At 41.2% G+C, this 23,079-nt stretch overlaps 1 protein-coding gene across 3 annotated transcripts in view; it reads right to left on the bottom strand.

Annotated features, from left to right (window-relative positions):
• KIAA0895 (KIAA0895 ortholog) overlaps window positions 1–22,853 on the bottom strand; it is a 30,436-nt gene extending 7,583 nt beyond the window's left edge. The window contains exons 1-6 of one of the 3 annotated variants that reach the window (XM_040592075.1): window positions 22,578–22,853; window positions 15,036–15,718; window positions 4,557–4,700; window positions 2,295–2,427; window positions 810–1,115; window positions 200–297 (exon numbers count right to left, since the gene is read on the bottom strand). In XM_040592075.1, coding sequence (XP_040448009.1) covers window positions 200–297; window positions 810–1,115; window positions 2,295–2,427; window positions 4,557–4,700; window positions 15,036–15,718; window positions 22,578–22,602 — 1,389 coding nt within the window. In that variant the 5' untranslated portion in view covers window positions 22,603–22,853. Of the gene's footprint in view, window positions 1–199; window positions 298–809; window positions 1,116–2,294; window positions 2,428–4,556; window positions 4,701–6,254; window positions 6,450–15,035; window positions 15,719–22,577 lie in introns of those variants that run through there. The other 2 variants (XM_040592076.1, XM_040592077.1) reach the window with 2 other exon arrangements.
• Window positions 22,854–23,079: the final 226 nt, after the last annotated feature.

Raw genomic sequence — 23,079 nt, 5'->3', positions numbered from 1 at the left:
ATAAGTGAGGAATGAGGAAAAACTGGTAGAAATTTTTAGGACCTCAAAATATTTGTAACTTGCACTGTGTCATACAAGGTGCTGTACAGAACAGAGGTCTAGATCAAAGTAAACCAGAGCGCAATGACTCATAGCTCTTTACAGGCAGGCTTGCTGAAACGATAAAACTGTACCCTTTGGTAAGAATGAGACCACTCACCTTCCCCAGGGCTGTCAGAAGATGGAAATCAATGGACTCCCTGTATCTCAGGATTCGGAGGATGCCATCCAAGTATACCTGATCCTTATTGAAGCAGCCTAAAAGGAATCAAGATATGCTGGACTCTGTCAGGGTTTGTTCAAGGCATATTCTCAGAAGCCATTATGAGCAGAACAATTCTATTTTAAAAAACTGGGTATTTATATCCCAGACTTTGAAAACCTTCCCAAAAACTAACTAAGAGGCTAAACCCACTAGCCAAAGAAATCAAACACAGAAGATGGCATCTCTGAATATCCACAGCAGCATTACACCTTTTGTAATAAACGTGAAAGAAGGTGCAACCGAGTATGAACATTTTTATGGCTTTGCAATTTACATTCCCACTTCCAAAAACCCCCTCCATTACGGATTCCGTTTGAAAGTCTCACAGATGTGCATTTTCAGCCTTCTTTTCGATAGCAGAAATCCTGCTGCCTCATTTCAGAAAGCGCAATCCCATTTCTCCCTTTTGCAAAGGTTTTACTGTGTGAAATGATGAAGGGGCTCTGTGCATGTTCTGAAAACCTCTCTGAAGTACAAAAATAGAGAAGACATGCAGGGAACCCACCTGGTTGTGATGTGTCAGTCCACCCTCTCTTGGCTCGTACGCAGTAATCCCACCTAGTATTGGGGTCCTTGACAAATTTCCCCACGTCCTGGAAAAGCTGACTGAAGGACATTTGGCTAGCCTGATACACTGTGTAGTAGAGCAGGGCAGCTCTCCAAAGAAAAGGGTCTTTGCGGAACAGGACACTGTGAATGCTCGCTAGCCCCTCTTCTGTAGGGTTGATTGGTTTTAACCCATGTTTTCTACGTCCGTTCCAGTTGCACCAAGGCTGGCTGTTGTTGTTAAAACCCCGAAAATAATGAGTTCCTGAAAAGAAAGGAATATGAGACTTAGAACAGTAGCATCTAATGATTGAAAAAAATTTACAAAATATGGAAGGAGATGCACATTTCAGAACTCTGAACAGATAGAATTGAGCACCGGGAAAAGTGCCAGCTCTAGCCTTGTCTACAACAGAGAGCTTTGTCAGAGGTAGATATATGGTACAACTGTTCACCTGCTGACTGCAAGTAGGACTCCCAAAAATGCCTACGGAATACAAATGTCAGCAGGACTGGAGTTCCCAAATCCATGGAAAGGAATTTTCAAGCGTGTCTTACATGCTGAATGTCTCTAGCATAGGCTAGGCATTGCAGCGAACAGAAGGAAGGAGAACCAAAGGGGGCAGAAATGTTGCCTCTTGAAGGTGATTAAACAGCCCTGCTGCTGCCTTGGAAGAGGCTATGTGCCTTTACAATGTGAGTAACAGTGGTTCCAGACAACTGCAGGGCTTATTCTTCAGTTGAATTTCAGGCATTAGCCAAGTTTAACCAGTTTTAATGTACTTCATTAAAACGGATTCACTGAAAAGTTTTAGAAATTTTCCACAGGGCTGGGCCAACCGTGTTAATGCAAAATAAAGGCAACCTTACAACAGTTTAGGATTTGCCGGGTAAATTCTTCATACCTAAAGCATGCTACATTTGCAAGCAGTGCAGCATAACAGAAGCAGATTTGCAAAGTGAAATGGTTGGTGCTGAGGCTGAACAGTTGCCCTATTTTTATTTCCCTATTTTTTACTCCAGACTAGCTCTGAATTGCTCTCATGAGCAAAATGTCCCTGAGCAGTGACAACACAGAAGGTACGCCCTGGAGCACAGCCTCTGGGCTAGCATCATCTGAAAGGATTATACTTTGCCTGCTCCAAGATTCCTTTGGCATGTGAATCTCAGTGCAGCAAGTGGAAGCAGCTGTAGACTCACTTCAAAAGCTCGCTCCTGATCTGACCTAAAATGCTAATGTACATGAACCCTTGGAATCCTTTTACTGCATGCTGCAGTGATAAATATGTTTCTCCTTCCCTTTAGCACACCTACAGCACAGGTTCTTTAGACAGGAACGCTCCCTCCTTCCGTGTATGTACAGCGCCTGGCCCATCATTGCAAAATAAATAAGAACGCATGCAAGTACTCCCCTGTGCCTGAAGAACTGATGTCATGCTCATACCAATTTCATGTCTCAGCATCCCTTCCAGCCAGTGCTCTCGCGCAGTGGAGATATTGATAGTGAGAGTGGGGCGGCCATTCACCACTGTCATTGAGGCTCGAGATAGCAGGTCCTCCGTGAGATGGACCACAATCTGAAGATGAGAGAGTTCAGATAGCAAAGAGCTCTCTTCTCACTCCTGTTCCTACTTTTTGCTTTGGCCCTTTCATGATTTCATTTCTCTTTGGTGCCTTGCCCTTCACAGCTCTTCCTTGCTACCTGCAATCACCTATGAGAGACACTTCTGACTCCACGGAGCTACCCTAGACCCCTGTGCTGCTGACAAAACCTCAGACTTCAGTGGGACCCAGCAGGAGGGTTAAGATAGACAGACATGAGATGGAAAAAATGTATATGGTAACACTGACTAGATCTGGGGGGCGGGGAGCAATCTAATGCAGAGTAAATTCGAGAAAATTCCATTTTTTGAACTGTGTCTAATTATCTTACTATTACTAAGAACTGAAAAATATAGATAAGCACACATAAACTGACTAGGTATCTATACACTTAACTGTCTGAAACATTTTTAGTTGCAATTCTAAAGCCACATGAATGACAGGGGGAAGCACTGTGTAGTTTGTTTCCTGATACATGATGCAGACTTGAAATATTATTAGAATATTGATATTGTTTTGTTTGGGTTTAACCAGGAATGTAGTTCTAGTTTTCCTGTTTTCTCTTGGAAAACTGGTCATCAAAACAAAAGTTGCCAGAAAAGGAAATTAATGCATATTGATATATTTTGTTATTTGAGTTCAAAAAGACTTTTTAAACAAGTGCCTGGGAGGGAAAAGGGAAACTCTTCGTTGAAGATTAAGCACTTTTCCCTCTTCGTGTAATGGCTAAAGAAACAGAAAAGTACAAGGGAGAGTACCTACAAGAGACATAGGGGTTTTTTTTAATATCAAAGTTAACGAAAAAGGATCAAAGGCAAGAACGTGACATTTCCCTGTATTCAAAACCTATCATTCAGCTTCAAGTTCAACAGCAAACAATCAGTCCTATAAAACTCTTACTTAAGATGCTGGAAAGATAGGTAAATCCCAAAGCATTTAGATTTAAAGCAAAGGTGCCACTTAGCTTTAACATCTCGCCAACAGGAGACAGTATTTTTACGGTATTTTAGACCATACTAAGCATGATGTATTAACCCTATTTTTGCAGAAAAAGCATTTCATTAAGAAGGACATGAGATATTTGATGAGGGTCTAGGATCCTGCTTCCATGAAGATAAACCAAGACAAAAACAAACACAAAGGGAGATAAAAGCATGGCTGAGGCCAAAAATACAATTCTTTTCTGCTTGCCCCAAACTGCAGTTTTATAACCTCACTCTCGGAAACACAGATAAAGTCTGGTACCAGTGTTAAATTACAGTCTTCCAAAAAGGTGTGATGAGTTTAATGGTTTCTTCTAATAATATGATGTTTACTAATTAAACACAGTTTCTGGGAAACTAATTTTCATGTCTTGATCTCCCATTCCAGACTCTTCTTGCTCACTGCCAGTGACCTCATCCAAGTCTTGGACTGTGTCAGCTAGTGTTTTCATTTGGAATAAATCTATTTTTATACATTCAATTTCATCTGACTCTTGCAAGCAATTCTACGTAATTCAGTCAAACTGGACTTTTAAAATCCTGCATATAGGAAATCACACTTTTGCACAGGGCTCTAAAAGATTAGACGGTTAAAGTCAGGAAAAAACAGCATTTGAACCAACTCAACAAGCCAACCTCTTTCAGACATTTTTATTCACTTATGTCACTTTAATTTGTGTTGTTTCTTATAAATCAGTCTCTTGGGCTGCTGCTTATTTTTCTTGGCCTTTTCTTAACTCTTTCCTTTGGTGTAAATAATTTGATACAAGAGAACAGATGGCAGAACTGATGAATAAATGGAAATGCGCTAGTCTCCAAGTAGCTGAAAAAAGGAGGGAAGGAAGGGTGTCGGTTTGGGGTACTCCCAAAAGAGGTGAATTTAAGAACAAGCATCTATGAATCAGGAAACACATTCAGAGAGATGGCTGAAGCATTCACAAGGAATTTGCATCATTTCAATTGTTCAAAAATTAAACTAGGCACAACCATGAGAAAAAATGTCACGTAAGGAATATCGTTGTTACGGAGGAAAGGTCTCCCGAGTGGTCTCTCAAGTCCATCCATGTGTAATTTCTAAGATACAGGCAAATGTTTCCTTCCTGATCCAGTGTACAACTTACCTCACCAAGACAGCCTTCTTTCACCATATATTTCCTGACGTGATTCCAGATGCGACTTTTGGTCAGCAAGCTGCCTCCAGTGGCCTGTTCAAATTTTTCGTAGCTTCCGTATTTCTGCAGTGTCCGCTGCATAATGTTAATGGACTATAAAATACAAAAGCATAGCAAATACGAATGCAGTAAGACCCCCGTGTCAGACTAGCATGTGTCTTCTTTCTCTCCCTCTCAATCACTCTCTCTTTTTAACTTAATTTATTTTAAGTTAATAACTTTTTAATTTAATCTTTCTTCTTATTTTAACATATTGGGAGTTGCTATCAAACTGTAGTCATTAGATACAGGCTGACATACTCCGTAATCAATTTATACCGTCTTCAGACATACATTAATGTCAAAGTACTGAAAAAAGATTCCGATCAACTCATCTTGGACCTACATACATCAGCATGACACAGATGTTTATCAGTCTAGTGAAATAATAGCCATTTTCTCCTTTAATTCTGGGAATGTTGTACAACTGCTTTGTAAATCAGACGTAACAGGTCACAAGGACATTTGCAGTTTAAGTTGTCAGCATGTTTATTTTTTTTTAGTTTTCCAAAGAATTTTACAAAGATCAGCTATTACTGTCATCTTGCTTCATTTCTTGTTATTTTCTAATTCAGGAATGCTGAACCGTGATTAGCAGATGTGTAACTATAATTTTAATAATAATATTTCTACCAAAAACATCTTCTTACAAAGAAATGCTCTGTACCATGGCTTTCAGCAAGGAGGAGAGAGAACAGGAACTTTATTCACAGAACTTCCAATTGAATCACAGTATTTCTTTATAACCCCCCAAAACGAAGGAGGCATGTTTCATTACACAAACAAAGTGGTATCAATTCTTTTACGTATTACTGCTAGAAGTCCCGTGTGGGTGGAAAGCAGAGCACGATGCCTGTAACGTGATCTGAACACTGCGTGTTGAAGATGTTACTAGTGGGGTGTGAAATGCTCATCCCCAGTAATCTACTTCCCAACGGGTCATTTCATACCCTTGAAAGAATATACGGCATAGAATAAATTCTTGCCCCGCTACAGGGAAGGGCTTTTTTCATAGATAGAGCAGGAGCTCCCAAGAATCTCCTAAGAGAAAAAATATTACCTTAAAGAATGAATGTTCTTGCTAATACCACTAATGATGAAAGCGGAAATCTTGCAGACTGAATCTCTTTTTACATTGTACACTTACATCCACGCATGAAGCTGATAACATGCTTGTTATTTGCAGCGATGTGATTCTGACATTGTCGGATTGGCTTATTTTCCACAAAAGTAGGATTCATTTTGTATCTCTCACAGCTACTAAAAAACCTGTTCTAATTTTTTTCAGGTTGAAACTAAGCAACCCTGAGTAATTGCTACTGAAAGCCATAAATGCAAGCTAAATGTATTCTTAAAGTCCTGTAGCTCTTTGACGAGAGAAAGATCACTTACCTGAATGCACCTAATGTTTAGTATTTCTTTGTCTGCCTCTAATGCTTGTTATTAAATTTGAAGGGCCTCCTGGTTATATCTGAATTTCTTTTTCAAGAATGAAGAAAGCAGCATAATTTTCTACCTTAGCACAGATTATGGAAAAAAGGGGGATTAGTTTAAAGAAAGCTGTTGTTTTGGGGGGTTAAGCAATCTGGAAGCAAAGAATTTACTTACTGTGTGCCACTGTTGCGGTTTCTATTCCCAGTGCACCTGAGTCTCCACATTAAGTTTTTATTTAGGTGAGAGCAAAGAGCATATGCCATTCGCATAATAGCAAATCAGAAAGTGAAGCGTGAACAGAGATCTGTTACTGGTTACTCCAAAATCTATACCACCAGGAACAGCAGGACTGCAATACATTACCCACAGAACTGGGCCAAAAAGTCAGTGCGCGTGGCCTTACAAGAATGACTCTGGTAGAAACAGGGTCACCATAAAACCACCCAGCGCTGTTACATGAACCCTGACTCCTCTCGCTGCCTCCTGTGTAGCCAAAACTCCCTTAGCCACCACGGTAATCCAGCAGTAGGTTCAGGCTTGACAGGACTTGTACTGGACCCACTGGGGACCTGGTGACATTTAGCTGGTTCCCAGGATCTGACCCGTTTGGGCAGCTGTGTCCCTGCACTTGCTGAAGCTAGCATGAGTAAGAAGAGTGTATGGTATGAAGAAAGGCACCGCAGAGGACCACGCTATCTTTTCTTTTTCCAGTTTTCTTTAAAAGATCAGGTGTCAGGCTGTCTGAAGAGAGGTATCATAAAAAGAGGAATGCTGTGCCACCACCTGAGCCATGGCAAATGGTTTGGCTTTGCCTCTCCCTGTTACAACACTGCAATGAGCACAGACGGCAGCACAGCTCCACATTGTATGTTACGCAGCCCCTCTGAGGCACTGAAAGTGGGTGACCAAAGCAGTGAAATCGGTAACTCCCAGGAGAATCAATAGGCATCTTTGCAGACCTTTGGCTTGATTGCTTGCAAAGAAAATAAATCCTACTGCTCCTAAAGACAGCAGGCATTGGGACTGCTGCTGTGAAAACTGCAGCATCATTCTGCAACTTAAAAACAAATCGTATTTTTCAGGATTCATGTATTTAAAATAGAGGATACACCCTCATCTGGTGCAAACCGGGTAGCTCCAGCATCATGTTGCTGACCCACCGCTGTAGGTATTTGACAGGGGTTCAGTGCTGTCACCTCCATTACCTTATTGCACAGAAATATGAGTAAGGACAACTACACATCTGTACTGGTGACCTACAAGGTAAATGGGATTCTGGTTCCCAGCAACTTCCCATACATTAGGTCTTTCTTGTACAAATGCATAGGTGTGGCAAGGCCTAAAAGATTATAAAAAGATATTGGGGAGGTCTTTCTATGCCAGTAAATAATATTTTTTCTTGTGTCAAGTCTTAATATCGCTTGTCATTTAAAAATGACCTCAGATAAATGAAACGAGGTTAGCGTCTAAGTATTAAAAGAAGCAATACGAGTCCCTCATGCAAAGCCTAATGTTTCTGGAAACTAATAATAGTTGTTTCTAGCAAAATTTTTGACCAAGGGCTAGATGTAAAGAACAAATCAGAGCAAAACCTACTTCTTGTTTAATAGCTTGTATATTTTCCCAAAGCCTTTTTTCTGCTTTTTTTAAATTACATGTGAGTTTTTAGCTTCTAAAAATATTGGCTGATGTATAAGTTTCTCAGTGTCTGTAAAGGCTGGGGTATTTTCCTGCCTCACACAAAATCCTTGGTTAAAGAAGCAACCCAAAAATTCCTGCCCCTTGTCCCAGGAAGTTAATTCTCAGCCAGCAGCCTGAGTAACTCATGGTAACAGTTCTTCATTTTCCTCTGCAAGGTGCCAAATCCTTAAGATATTTGTTACCTACTAGTTGTTTGGTGTATCTGATTTCTCTGAGCATTTAATTAACTTTATTTGCTCACTCTGAAAGCAGCTGTCTCTGAATTAATCTTCTGGCACGAAATTTGTCTTCACAACTTGTTGATATTAAATTTAAATTAAGTTTATTAGATTAAACGCATTAAGTACCCACTTAAATTCTTGGATGCTTAAATCCTTTGAATGTACACCAGTGACTTCCATTCCTAGAGAGACCTGCTGCCCAGCAGCACCATGTTTTGTCTCCTGAATCTGTTCCTTCTGTTCCTCTTCCCCCTGTCTCTTCCCATGGCCAATTCTATCCCTCAGTTATAAATTCTGAGGAAAAAATCATGATAATTAATAGCATTTTAGAAAAATCACAGTGGTATGAAGAATTAAGATGCAACAGGGCTTGCCAGAGAACCGCAATCCCTGGAGCAGGTACGCTACACGGCATCCCCCAGACCCTCACTTTCTGAGATAAGTCTTCCTATGTTCAAATATACGGTTGTATAGAACAGCAGTTCCCCTCAAAAGTTTTCAATCACGTGATTTAAAACACAGCAGGTCCTGTGGGTGGAATAGTTTGGCTTTAAATTCTCTGAAAGTTATTTACTGCAGGAACTGAATCAGGGATGGATTTATTTCCAGAAGCCACCAGGATTTGGTCCTTTCCTTTTTAAGGCACCTTTCAGAAAGCACCCAGCACTCGGGCTACACCTCTCTGCAAGTAAATCGGGCAAGACCAGGATATTGGCCCAAGCTCTGGAAGGGGCCTACCCATGGACCTGAATGGCTGGTAGGCCCCCAGGCACAGTGTCACCTCAGGTGAACCAGCACTCCTCTCTCGGGCAACATTTGGCCATAGCCAAAGGATCGTGTGGTTGTTGGGCTCCCAGCAGAAGTGGGCCACTGCATTTTGATGCCCATCCTGCCTCTCAGCAAACCAAATGTTAAGGTCCGACAACAAAGCAAAGCCTTTGGCTGGAGAAGAACAGGCATGTGAAATTCACAGACTGGAGGAAGCCAATAAAGGTAGCAAAGGATAAGAAGCAGACTTGAAGAACAGCAAAGATACTTTACATACTTTTTGAAAAGAATAAGACAAACCTAGAGTGGTGATCAAAGTCGAGTAGGGGTAGATGAGATGTTTGATGACACAAAGGACTGCCAAAACTGTTTCAGAGCAAGGGTGTTTTCAGAGCACATTTCTTCTCAATGTGAAAGCTCAAAAAAATAAGGGTGTTTGAGAAGGGCTTGCAAACTTCATTAACCAGTTCTCTGTTTTGACGCTGTTTATAAACACACCACTACTACGAGATGCAGCACTACATAGGTTTTATTTGGTGGTGTTATCTCCGAGGACTCTCCTAGCTTCGTCAGAGTGCAGGGTATTTTTTCAAACCACCTTATCACAGCAATGTGAAAACGAGCACTGAACGCACATCAAGCTTCCCGTTTGGCAGCCTAACAGCAGGCTCCCTGGAGCTGAGACCCGTGTGTGCCAAGGCAGGCAGCACAACTAGCCCAAGTTCTAGCTCCTCCTGCCCGTCTGCCCGCACCCTTCTGCACTCCTCCTGGGCTGCTCAAGGCTTTTCCTAAAACGCCACCAGACACTTGAATCAACAGCACAATATGAATAGCAGGTTTTCAGAAATACACCCCCAGAAGCACAGACCGCACTGGCCTCTCCCAGTTCAACCCGATGCATGGCTTGCAGCTGCAAGGGGAAGGGTACTGAAGGGTGCTGCCACTGCCTTATGTGCCATGCTCAGTAACCCATACCCTGGCAGTTCAGCCACCTCCAGACAGATGTTGCAAGCCTAAATTCATGCATATTGAGAAAGCCATTAAGCTTAAGCCTTCTCATTGCTGAAAACAGCCTCTTGGTTAGGAAATTACTAACAGTGCTCAGCACTATCAGCTCTCCCATGACTGTTTCAAGCAAAACAGAAGAAGTCCCGATAATTCTTTCCAAGTGGGCAGGTGTGACTCTGGAAGCACTGAAACAACAGGTTGAGTCATTACACACCTGCTGGTTTTGACACTTCTGGCCACAACCAATCCAGTTGGTGGTGGCTCCTGAAGGGAAAAGGTTTGGGATATTTTTAGATCCCAGGCACCTAATACAACACTGAACCCTTCATTTGGGGTTCTGCACCTGCCTCTGAGGTGAAATGACTCAAAGTCAGGTGTTGCAAGAAGTTACTGGGAAAGGGAAAATCCAGACCAGCATGCCAGCTCTTGCCTATTCCAGCATCCAACTGTGAGCTTATTTTCCAGCCTCTGGGCCAGTAGAACACTGATAGTGCCACAGTTCCTAAGGCCAAACTGTAAACTCTTCAGCAACAGGTAAAAGAATGGAAGAAAAGGAGGACGACGTGGCTGTACGAGGTTACTGGTTAGGAGAAGTAATTCCTTTTCATTATTATCTGAAAGGTCTCGTTTAACCCCTCTTATTACTACCAAAGAGTGCCAATAGAAGTAGCGGTCCCAAGTCCCCTTGCACAGCAAACTCTGCTGATGCTCAAGAAAGTTAACGACACAGAAGCACTAACAAGAGCAAGACAATGCTCTGTTTAATCGACAGGTTTAGGTTGTGGTGGTGTTGGCATTTTTAAACAAATTACTTACAGCCAAGTAGGTCTCTGAATCCCAAGTGTCACCCGTGTGCAGCAACACAGCTTAGTTACCCGAGAGTTATTGTAGATACATATGCTGGTAAGCCATACTTTTGAATTATTTGAGACAACCAAATTAGAAAATGGGCTCAGTGACATAGGCGTCAGCCCCCTGCATTGTCAGGTCATCCTACGTTCAGAAGCAGCTCTGCTACAAAAGGGCTGCAGTCTCTGTTGAGATTTGTAAGCCAGACAAGGCTTGCAGGCACCATTGTGTTCCTCCCTGCATAGCTTAAGTCACTAGGGGCAAAAGCTCCCTAGGTGCATCTTCAGGTAACACAAAGATGTACCAGATGGAACTTGTTAGTCTAATCAACAGCCATAAAATGATGGCTGCCCTCCTTTTTGGGTCAAGTGGAAAGCTGGGAGAAAGGTAAGAGCAGATTTTTGAGGACAGACTACTTAGGCTGTGGTATTTCAATGTTTGCAGTGGCTTTTCTTTTGCGTGTTTGTTCTTGGTGTGATAAAGAACATGTTTAAGTAATTAAAAGCTCGTAGAAATATTTTTAATTAAAAACTTTTTAAATACTTTGTAAGGAATTAAAAATTAATACTCATTTGGTTTTTGTATGAGACTGTCTTGAAATAGGCCTGTGGTCTATAGACTCTTCTAGTGGAAGACAGACTTTGTGCAGGACCCTGAAAACTTATGCTGCTGGAATGGCTTGATGTGCTTTTTGTCATATATTAACATACTTTATCTATGATCTTATTTTGGAGGGAATTTTTTAGTAGTGGAGAACAAGCTGTTTTACAATTAATTGCTCTTAGTAGCCAGTGACATGTTCTTGAATCTTCAACGTGCCTAAACTGTGATGTCACCTGAATGTTGCAAAGAATTACTCAGTGTTGAATGTCATGTTTTTAGCTCTTCCTGCTCCACCTACTTTTCCAACATCTAATAAATTTGCTAATTGTAGGGTACTTGATTTAATGACTTAAAAGTTGTATAATACAAACACTTCAATGTGGCACAACTGATTTATTTATTTATTAACTAAAAAAAATATTATATTTTTATGAGTACAAGGGAAAAGGATGTACAACTCCTTCACAGGAAAATCAACAAAATGATTTTTTTTTTAAAATAGATATGTATATACAAATAGGTTTCCTGCCTTCATGTATAGTTCAAACAAACAGGTGTTAACATGCAGGTTACTTGAAGTTGCAACTTCCTTGATGATTTTAGTTCACCAAATTGCAACTGTTAAGTCATCTGCTTTGCAAACACTACGGACGATTACTTCTAGCTAAGTATTGCCACTTCTATCATCTTTGCAAAAATAACAAATACTCTAAGTGTAAAGAGAACTTAACAATGAAGGATGAGTAGTTTGAGCCAGAAGGAGTGCTAATATGAAAGCTTTCATAGCACTTAGAGCGTGCAGTTGCTGCACTGACCTTGAAACACAGGAATGAGAGAATTAATTTATGTAATATTAGATATGTCAATCAATGTGAAAAGCTGCAAGTCTGCATAATATTTTTTATTCTCAAGCTCTCTTCCCTAAAGCCACACATTGTGTGACTCATGAAAGAACTTAATTATAAAGAAAGCAAGATAAAGTAGAAGAGAGAAAAAAAGAAACAGAACAAAGTATGAGAAGAGACGCTAAAAACATTATTTTCAAGTGTATTAATAATTCAAAAATGTTTACTCTTTGTCTGTGAAAAGTCAATCAATAGAAGTGTTGGGCTGTGCCCAAGGTTTAAAACCTTTATCTGACTAGAGGACTGGGAGGTAAAGTGGGTGCTTACAAGCCTGCGTGTTCCCCATTGCAGCATTGCTGTGTTACTGGTTTGGAAATCCACAGTTTTCTTTGCCTTAAATAAATAAATAGATAAATAAGTGGGGCAGGGTGTGATTCATCTTCTAGATATGTTGCTGTAATGCTGTATTAACCAATTCCACAGACATGCACAAAAGCAGAAAGGGCAATAAGAAAACACAATCTGTTTTAAAGTCCTAGCAGGCTATGCACAGCTGTGGGTAAAAATATTTTTTACATTATTAAAAATCCTCTATAATTCTGAAATGTCGGGTTTGGAGCTCAATTCACTGAAATATCCTAAAAGTCCCCTATAAAATTGGTGAGTTCTGTCAGTAAAAAGCTGGTTTTACAGAGATATTAGTCATAGAAGAGCAAGCAAATCTAAGTTGCTATAAGCACCTTTTACAGAATAAAACAGGAATAATTATGTTCACAGAAAGCAAAGCTTCCTAAAACAAGTGCAGCAACAAACGAAAGCCAAAAATGTTTTAGAAAACAAAACTGAATTTATCCTTGTTGCAGGATAAAGGATAACTACATGCAGTTGTACACTGAAGACCCAAATCTTTATACTGTAACTGTAAATACTTTTTTTGCAACTGAAGTCATCTTTCCTGAACTTCCTACTTCCTACAAGATACCTATCTGTTTCTTCTGACAAGTAAAATCTGCATAGAGGAAAAAATACTGAGAAAAAGCAAGTGCTCATACAATATGTGCTGATTAAAATTTTGATTAATGCTGCTTTTTCTGGATAGCAAATTTGCATGCAGTGAAATTCAAATCTGCATGGAGATGAAAAAATTTAAAGCCAGTTGCAGATAAAAAAGAGAGTGTGCCACCTGCTGGGCTTGGAGCTGTGTTAAAGCTGTTTTTTCAGTCATTTATATGAAGTGCAATATATTGTTCAGTATTTTTAGGAACAGAACTCTGAAGAAATACTTTTCTTCCTAAGAGCTTCTAAATCTTATGAAAAGATTTACATACTCCTTGGTAAGTTTCAGACATATCATACTTCATTGAATATTAAATCCTTCCCTGCTTTTCATAGAGGTGTTATAAAGCCTTTATTTTCCCATGGTTTGAAGATAAAGCGGAAAAAAGTTACAAATTGGAGTAAAACTGAGGAATCATTCACTATTAAAAAAATTCATTATTTAAGTGTGTGGGGTTTTGTTAAAAGTAAATCAATGACAGGCCTCCTCTGTAAAATAATCATGCATAAAATGATTTTTAAGGCTTTGCTAACTCACACTGAAAGGGATCACTTGTATTAAATTCAGTTTGGCAAATCAGTTATTGTTGATTTGCTCTAATCTATGATTAATGTTGCTAGTATTGCTATGAAAAACAAAGAAAACTTGATAAAAAGTGCTAGTCAAGGAGCAGTTTTATTTGGTGTCAGTATGATTTAGTTTAGAAATGTGGAAGCTGATTTTTGAGAACAGAACAGCTGTTCTCGTAATGAAAATAAACTCCTCATGAAAACCCAACCACTGAGTTTTTAAAATATCTATATATTTTAATATGAAAAGCAGACCAAACCTTACAATCCAATGACTTAATCGGTAATAACACCCATGTGCATTTTTTGATTTGGAGGGAAAAAAAAAAAGCCACAAAACCAAAAAAAACCAGATACTTCAGAAGTCAAGGGTCAGTTATTCTAATCCATGGTACTTTAATTCATGTATCCTTTTCACCAGGAATTGAGATGGTGTGGTGTATGTGTATGTCAGTGAAATATTCATAACACAAATAAATAAAACTTACGGAATAGCAGGATTTCTTCTCAAGTTAAGTATCACTTGAAATGACATATTTTATTTAGAAAAGCTTATGGGATCTCTCTAAACCATTTTAAAATAGCAAAAGTGGGAACAGGACTGCTTCTGTTATTATATAGATAAGCACTGGGTTTTGTCACTTAGGTCAAAGTTGAAACCAGGTTTTTGTTCTGGTTGGGTTTTGGTATTTGTGACTCAAAGACAGGTAGGAAGACAGGGTAGTTACACAGAATGGGAATATCTGTAGCTACGTTAGCAGTGTGGCTGCATAGTATATAAAAAAACAAAGGGGGGTGGGGGTTGTCTTTTTAAATGTTACCTCTCTCCGGAATGGAATTTTTCTGCTGCTTGATAAAGCCTTATGTATATGCAAATATCCTTTCAAAGTTGATTAAAACAGGGAACATCAACATATGCTTATTCAATAACCATGACCTCAAATAATTGCTGTTCCCTCCCAATTCCTGTCACCAAGAGGATTGGCAGGATTTCTACACTGCTTTTTTCCTCTGTTTATTAAAGCCTACGTAGGCGTTGTATTTTTCCTGTATTTGACGCTGCTTCATTGCCTAAAATTAAATTCTTGCCTTAAATAACTTATAAGGAAGAGTGCCTTTATCCTATAGAATCTGGTAAATATTAGGAAGGCTTTTGTTTTTTAATCACAAATAATTTCTTTTGGTTCTACTATTGTATTCTCATCTTTGATGCGCTTTTCAAACAGTAGGGGAGGATAAGGACAAACAACTTGATACAAACAAAGCCAAACACCATCTTAATAGGTGTAGAAAAAAATAAACAGTGGAAAAGGAGGGGAAAAAAGTAACTATACCTGCTTAAGAAATCTGTCAGATGCATGGCTGTGCTTAGCTAACACGTTTGGCAGAGCAGGGTTTGCATATTCAAACTGAGGATTGTATGTGAAATCTGAGTTGAAGAATTTCATCTTCTCTTTCTCCACGTTGGAAGGCTTGATTGCAGTCAGTAAACAGAGTTTTCGGCTGGAGCCATCACCTTCTTTTCCATGGCTTTTTGAGGACTGTGACTGTTTTGGCTTTGTTAGATTAAAATGCCTCATAGTTCTATTTCTGGGTCGAGATGGCAGTCCTATGCTGCTCCCTCCAACTGAAATACTGTTTGTAAACTTCATGCTGGGAGACACTGGGCTAGTGACAATGATGGAGGGCTGTCTGTTTGTGTGGTACCACCCGCCACTGAGCAAGGGTAGTGGGACTTTGATTCGGCGGTGCTCATTGCCTCGCAAGGTGGTAGAAGACTTTGTAGTTTTTCTGTGTTTCTTGTGGTGAGCAGATGACTGCTTTTGAGCGTGGTGTTTTTTCTCCTCTTTGCTCTGCAGAAGGACATTGTAGCTACTGGTTCCTGTCGTGAAAATGTCCTTAAGGATCCCAGATGGTGCGTGCTGGAGGCTGTTTTCATTATTAATGTTCAGCTTATGTTCTTCTGGACTCAGGACTGATTTCTTGGAAAGCTCTGTCTTACGCCAGTGAAGTTTTTCTGCATGGGGGGGGGGGGGAAGAAAAAAGGAAAAGCTGAGGACAAATGTGATTGTTTCATACAGCAATACTAATCTTAAGGACTCAAAACTGCAACATCAATGAAACACAGAACTTGTCTTAACTGCAGTCACATCAAGTTAATCTTGACTTCTAGACATATGGGAGAATTGTGTGTATATATCACTTTTGAACAACTAGACTGGGACTTGCAAGATCCAGCTAAGCAAGTATTTTATGTTTGCATCTCCATGCATGAGTGCACCGTTTGCAGCTAAGAACTAGCCTGTTTAAAACAAGACCCTGTGGGGGACTTTATGAATGTGTACTGTCGTATCAACAAATCTGATTGACCTGTATCATGCAAGGAAGGCTTTCTGTATGGGTAAAGAATAACCTAAAAAAAAGGAAACTGTATAGGAGTATGTGAGCAGTATTTACAGCGCAGTCCCACAGGGATCTGTGCTGTGATATAAGCAGTCTGGTATGCTCTCATCTGCAAAATCTGATTCACAGAATTTACTCTCAGAAAAGAAAAGAACATCAGAATGGGCCTGCCACTGTGAACAATTTACACCACCATATGAATAGTAATATAAGAAGACTTCAGTTTCACATATTCCTTTTTAATACAGACAGTAAGCTATATATAAAGAGGAGAAACCAGATAGTTACAAACACACCTCTGAGTATCCTTAAGATAATGCTGTCATTTCATCTAGTCAAAGTTGCTAGCTTTAAGAAAACACTTGAGAAGAAAATGAATGCAAGAAGCAAATAATGTTCCTTTAATGAATGAATCCTCCTTTCTTGCTCTTAACACCTAAGCATAGCTTTCAGGGGAGGTCCCTGGTGCAGAGCAGCTGCAAGGAAAAGTGATTTGAGGACTGAAACTGTAATTTCAGCTGGCTTGTTAGAGAGGTGACCTCTCTTCACTGGTTCTAACCATCCCCTTCTCTTGCCAACCAGTTCATCCTAGAACATTAGGTGAGCCGAAAGTAAGCACGCAAATAAATGCTGTCACAGAGAAATGCTTCCTACTTCTGCACCTAAAATGAAAGGATTCACAGAACAGGAGATATGGCCGGAGCTTGATTAAAGCCTGCAAAAGGGATTTGAGCTTCAGCCCACAGTAATACATAGCTGAGCTGTAATTACTTTACATACAGTAATTATATTCTGAATGGAACATTAGCAAGAGATCATTAAATGCCTCCAAGGGGAAAAAAATTGATGTAGTTTAATTTCAGCTTTGTTTTCACAATAAAATTAGGTTTTGCTCCCAACATAAGCACCATGACAACTTATTTCATGCTGTTGGACCTCTGTGAGTTCCATGTCAATCTGTGCTCCTCAGTTCTCCTGAAGATGCTTCCTAAAAAACAAAAAGACTGAGGTCCTATTTGCATGAACATACAATGGGAAATATGCAGCCTGGGTGTTTCCTCTACTGGGAAGGGAAAGACAAAAGCATTAGATTATTTTGTTCTACTAAAGCATGTGTAACTTATGCAAGCTCAGTTTTGTTTCACAGTAAATTTGCAAATTCCCTTTCTGCTCTTGGTGCAGGAACACGCTCCTTGGCATTCCTGTTCAAATTCTGTCAGATCATTCTTATTGCATACGTGACAACCTGCCTGCGTGGCTTCTCTTGCTTGTTGTGATGAGAAACCGTAGTTCCCATCACAAGGAAAACAACATCAGAACAACTACCATAAAATGTGTTGCATTTTTTTGGACAACAGAATAGGATGACCACTCTCACATATTTCTTGGCAAATATTTGAGATTGACTTCAGACCTGTACCATTACTTTTTACAAGGATAAATGAAAAGCAAGGTTTCCAGAATGTCTGAACCCATTTCTGAGCATGTGAATTTGCTTGTGTAGACAAAATTGAAGTTGAAAATTACACAGCTACTTGTTAAAATACAGACAAGATAATAATGTAATGCTAGTGGCAGTAATGCTTCATCTTCTCTACTGATCAATTATCAAAAGCCACAAAGAGCAGAGATGCCATAAATTGCTACTACACGGAGAATAATTTGAATTAATACCACACATGTATGTAAGAAGCGATAAATAGAAAAGAAAAAAACCCCACCAGAAACAGAATTTAAATAACTCAAAATTACCTTAATCCCCTCCAAGATTTTGTGTTAATCCAATACCAAAAACTTATGAGAGTAAGCTTTCAGAGCTAAGTAGTACAGTTAGCCAGTAATAAGTGTATTTATATCTAGTTAATTTCTGAAAATCACGAGTCAGAATTCTACTGCAAGTGTCACAAATGATGGTTGAGTGCTGAATATACACTGGCAGGTTTCACATACACATGGCTGATATCAAAAATAGTTGTCCCCAATTCTGTAGTTACTTTGTATGTGCCATCTCATAGAAAAGTGATTTTTCAGCTGCCAAACAAAGTCTGGCTGTCCTTAATTTTCTTCTGATTAAAGAATTAATACTGTTCGATGCATATTTGTGTTGGAAACCTAGAATAAACAGATAATCCAGCAGATTTAGAAGATTATATTAGATAACACTTCAGTTTTCACAGAAGTCATTTAACTGCTGATCTAAATGTTTTGATTGGCCCTGTGACCACCACTATTTTACAAAATAAATTAGAAAATAATATTTGAGACATCAAAATCATGTTGCAAAACCCCAAATTTTAAAGTTCTTTCTCTAGTACATTTGTTTAATCTGTAATAGGTATAATTTTAAACTCACAGCTGTAAGTTAGACAGCATCAATCAAATTAAAATATGTCTTCTAGGTAACTTGACTTACTAAACTGTATGTAAGAGTTTCCAAGAATTAGCAGTGTCTGGCGATGGAAACAGAGGTCTAGTATCCTCGCTATAAAACCAATTCATTGCACAGCCTGTGTTCTGAAAACATACTTCAGTGTACTGAGATACCATACTGCTATAAAGCAGCCAGTCAGAGAATGGATTATCAACACACATTAATTACACAGATTGCTAGCAGTGATCTCCATCGTTTAAACTCTGGGTACCATAGAACAGACACCAATAGATTACTTCTTAAAGGTATAGAAAAGGCAAACTGAAAATCACCATGCTATGGCATAACTCTATCCTGCGTATCACGCTACACATCATACAGATTTTATCTTTTGTGTCTCATCCACATGTGCTCTGAGAAGTACAAATTTGAACTTCCTGACTTTACATTTTTCAGTTTTTGCAGCAGCAAACTTTCAAAGAACATATGCCCAAGCCTCCAGTTACCTTTGAGAGCCTAACACATGTAATTTATGTACAAAGATCCCCTGCGTTACTCTCGCTTTCAAACACTCAGTCACAAAGCCCCAAGCCTTTCAACAATTTAAAAAATCCACAACAAAACTAGCACAGTCTCCCCCCAAAAGATTTCCCATCATTATTTATATTTTGTTACTCTCGGCAACAACACTGTAATAAAAAAGCATAGGTCCTAGAGACATGGGTGAATTTCTAAATGAAACAATCCGACAGGTTTGGAGCGGAAGGTGATGTAGAAAGAAGCAAGAAGGAGGGGGCGAAAGAGCTGTCTGTCCCCGTTTTGACATCATTAGGGTACCAAAGGGCAGAAACCCCTCCTGTTCAATGGAAACTTGGTCTGTCCTGGGCCAGAGTAGAGCTCTGCCACTCTTTGGAGCTGCTGTGTTTGGTTTCTGCTGCCCTGTAAGGTGGGTTAGCAGGGCAGCCCACCAGAGGCAACCCCACCATGTGTCTACAGGCTCTCCCCACAGGAGCAGGCTGTGCCCTAGTCAAAATCCCATTGCTTTCAAGATACCTGCTAGAATTGGCAGTACTGGCCTCACTTCGTTGTGCAGATACAAATGTACTGCATGTCACAGCACAATACAAAATGCCACAGGCTTGGTTTTGCCAACAGGAGAGTTTTACCCCAGTGTAACTTCATTTATATGCATGTAGCTATTCCACTATCACGGCAGTACTGGAGAAGGGGATGTACCCCAAGACTGCTAACAGAGGATATGTGGGAACCACAAATCTAATTATAAATCTGCACTAATGAAATGCTTTCCATGTCTAAATTGCACCCCAGTCACTAGCTTTGAGTCTTGTAGCACCGCAGACACTGCCTAATCTTGTCAGAGATTATTAGTTAGGAAAAAGATGTTATATTCAGGAGCTAGGTTATATTATTGGTTTCCATCCTTTAGAAATTGACACATTGAGCTAATCTTTTATATGTTAATCATATGTGTGGTAAAATGTAAGAACTCTTCCAGACTTTGGAGACTGTTGTAGAAAAATCTTCCTTTAGGTTACTGGGTAGCTACTATCCAGGCAGCTTCTTAAACACCTGTTCCACAGGTGGAATGAGGTTAATGACAGATATTTGTGGGCACAGATCTCTTTCTGTCCAGCTAGCCTTGATCTAAAAAAGAGAGCTCCTGCGGTTTTCAAGCAGCTGTCACTCAGGTTATATATGCATAATGGACAAATCCTTTCCAAACCACAGGTATGATTCTTAAGGTGCTTAGCAAAGATGTTCGTAGTTCCTCCTACTCTATAATGGTCTGAGCCACTGCTTTTAGTGACCATTTAATTCACCATTACCATCTTAGAATATGCTTGATTTTCTTTTTATTCACAATCAGAAACCACTCCCAATAGCTTGACTTGAGTTTCTGAATTTAGAGAAATGCAAATAATGGCTGTGATCTGTCTACAAGTAAGAAAACAGTGAAGTTTGAAACTAAGAAATGAGAAGAAAGCATACAGATGTGACAAGTAAGATTCCTCCTTTGACACATTTTGCAAACTACAAAAAAATGTGTACATTACAAAAAAATTAACAGAACAGATTAACAACTACCTGTCATTATGAGCTCTAGACTGTATGGTTTGTGTGCACAGAGGGCTGTGTAAATAATATTCTGCATAAAACAGGCAACAGAGCATGTTGTATATGAACTTGTGACATTCCACTGTCTCAGCTACTTCAGGCTGATGTCTGTGGTGTAACAGAATCTGATCAGAATCCTGTAGTCTATTTCCTCACCACTATAAACACCCTTAAGTTTGCAAACACTCAAGCTTTGAACAGGAAGCATCAGGCAACTTGAATTACACAGCACTGGAAGTACCATCTATAATGACTGAAAATGGTTTTGCTGTAGAATTAGCCAGTGATCTGTAAAAAGATTAATGCTGAGCTATTTTCTATTTTCTCTGCATGTTGGTTATTAACTAGAGCCTGTATGATGTTGGGAACTTTGACATTTAATCTAAGGCATTATTTTTTTTCCAAAAAAAATTACCCACCTATTTACTTTCCTGTAACAATATTATTTGTCATTCAGCTTTAATTCTGAGCTCCAAAACCAAGTGCAAGTTTCAACTATGAGCCAATTTCTGTGTCTGATTCATTAACTGCCAATGTCTGTAAATAACTCTGAAAGATCCAGCACTTATAGGACTCATTGGCATGATTTTGGATTTTACAGTTTGGTTTTTTCTTTGTTAAAATTACAAGATATATAAGATGCACCGTTTCTATTTAAAAAACACAAAAAGTATGGACTGACTGGCAAGCAGTTTCTTGCATGTTTCCACACTGTGATACGGTCTTACATAACTGACTCCAAATTCAGGTTCTTGAAATTAAATTATGTGAGTGCAGTAATAATCAGCAAAAGTGAAGACCTGACCCTAATGAAATCAAGTAACAAACTGCCATTGACTTAATAGACTCAGGACATCATCACAAAACACTGATTTACAGATAGACCTGCCCAGGATGAAACTCCCATCCAAGCAGATCTCTAGCTTGTTCTACTGCAGCACAGGTGTGTTCAGGAATATTTGATGGAGAAGCATGGACCCAAAATAACGACCCTTCCTTTTAAGAAATCTCCATCCTTTATGATTACAGTTGCTGTTGTACATGTCTAGGGATGCTCCAATTCCATGAACTTTATTTCTTGTCCCATTACAAGAAATAAGACCCTACTCATATCTGTGGGCAGATGGAGTGGCATATAAATAACACAGAGAAAGAGCACTTGTAAGAACTCTTAATAATGATTGTAACAGTATTGTGTGAGGGGACGCTAAGCCATCTCTCCACCAGATCTCTTCTACATAGATTTCCCTGTAGTAACAGTGGCTTGGAGCAGCTGAAATAATGACACATGAAAAGACGTCAAATTTTAAAAGGTAAACATCGGCGTGAAAAAACTGTTTTGCAGCAGCAGCGGCTGTATTGTAGGTTTTCCTACATACCACATACAGGCAGCACTGGGGAGGACAGCTCTGTGTGGTAACCAACACTTTTCCATATTACCCTTATACAGCCGTAATACAGGTCTTTATACACATGCATGACAAAGGCTTGTTAACTTCCCAGAAAACACGACCAAGAGGCGAGCCAAAGAGCCAGAGACACCAGATATATTAAGAAGAGTTTTATTAGCGTTCTCAGCCGCATCTTCGGCCCCTCGACCCACCGACAGCGGGCGGGTGTCGCCCCCTCGCCGGGCAGGGGCCGGGCCCGGCCACCGGCGGGGCTGCGGTCGCCTCCCTGCCGGGCAGGTAGGGACGAGGCGCCGTCCCTCGTCCCCGCGGCGCCGTACGCTCACGGGAGCCCCGTGGCGCCGCCCCGGGCGTCGCTTTCCCCGCGGGGGAGCCGGTGCCAGCGGGCCGCTGCCTCGGCGGGCCGGGGGCGCCTGAGGGGCCGCGCGAAAGCGGCCCCACCTTGCCCCCTCCCGCCGCTCCAAGCCCCTCGCCAAGCCGGCGACGCCCCAGCCGCCCCCGAGGCGCAGCCGGTGCCCGGTCCCGACTCAGGCCGCGTCCCCGGGGGCGGTACTCACCGGTGACACGGATGGACTCCAGCATCGTGCTCCGCCGGGCAGCCGCCGCCGCTCTGCCCCCCCGGCTTCCCCCTGCGCGGCGGGCCCGGCCGGGGCGGGCCGCGGGCTCCCGCCTCCTGGGCGGGGAGCCCCGGGAGGAGGCGGGGAGAAGGGCAGCGAGCGGCGCCGGAGGCGGCGGGGGCCGTGCCGGGGCCCCGACGCCTCACGGCAGCCGGCCTGGCCCCGCCGCGGCGGAGGCTGAGGGAGCCCCGGCCCGGCGCCCGCCCGGGCCCCGCAGACCACAAGTCCCGGCGGGCCGCGGGCCGCCCGGCGCTGGCGTGGCCGGGGCGGGGGCCGCGCTGCATCCCGGGGGCTGTAGTGCAGGGGCGGGCGGCGGGGCGGGCGCCCAGCTGCCCCCGCAGGCACCGCCGGGAGCACCGCGGCGGCGCGGCCGGGCCCGGCCTCAGGCGCCGGCGGGGTGGCAGGAGCCTGGCGGGTGTCGCTTGCGCTGAATACATGGGTC

The sequence above is a fragment of the Falco naumanni genome, chromosome 4 (genome assembly GCF_017639655.2).
Source record: "Falco naumanni isolate bFalNau1 chromosome 4, bFalNau1.pat, whole genome shotgun sequence".
Lineage (NCBI taxonomy): Eukaryota > Metazoa > Chordata > Aves > Falconiformes > Falconidae > Falco > Falco naumanni.
The sequence above is the reverse complement of the archived record's forward strand: the minus strand, read 5'-3'. Positions and strand labels throughout refer to the sequence as shown.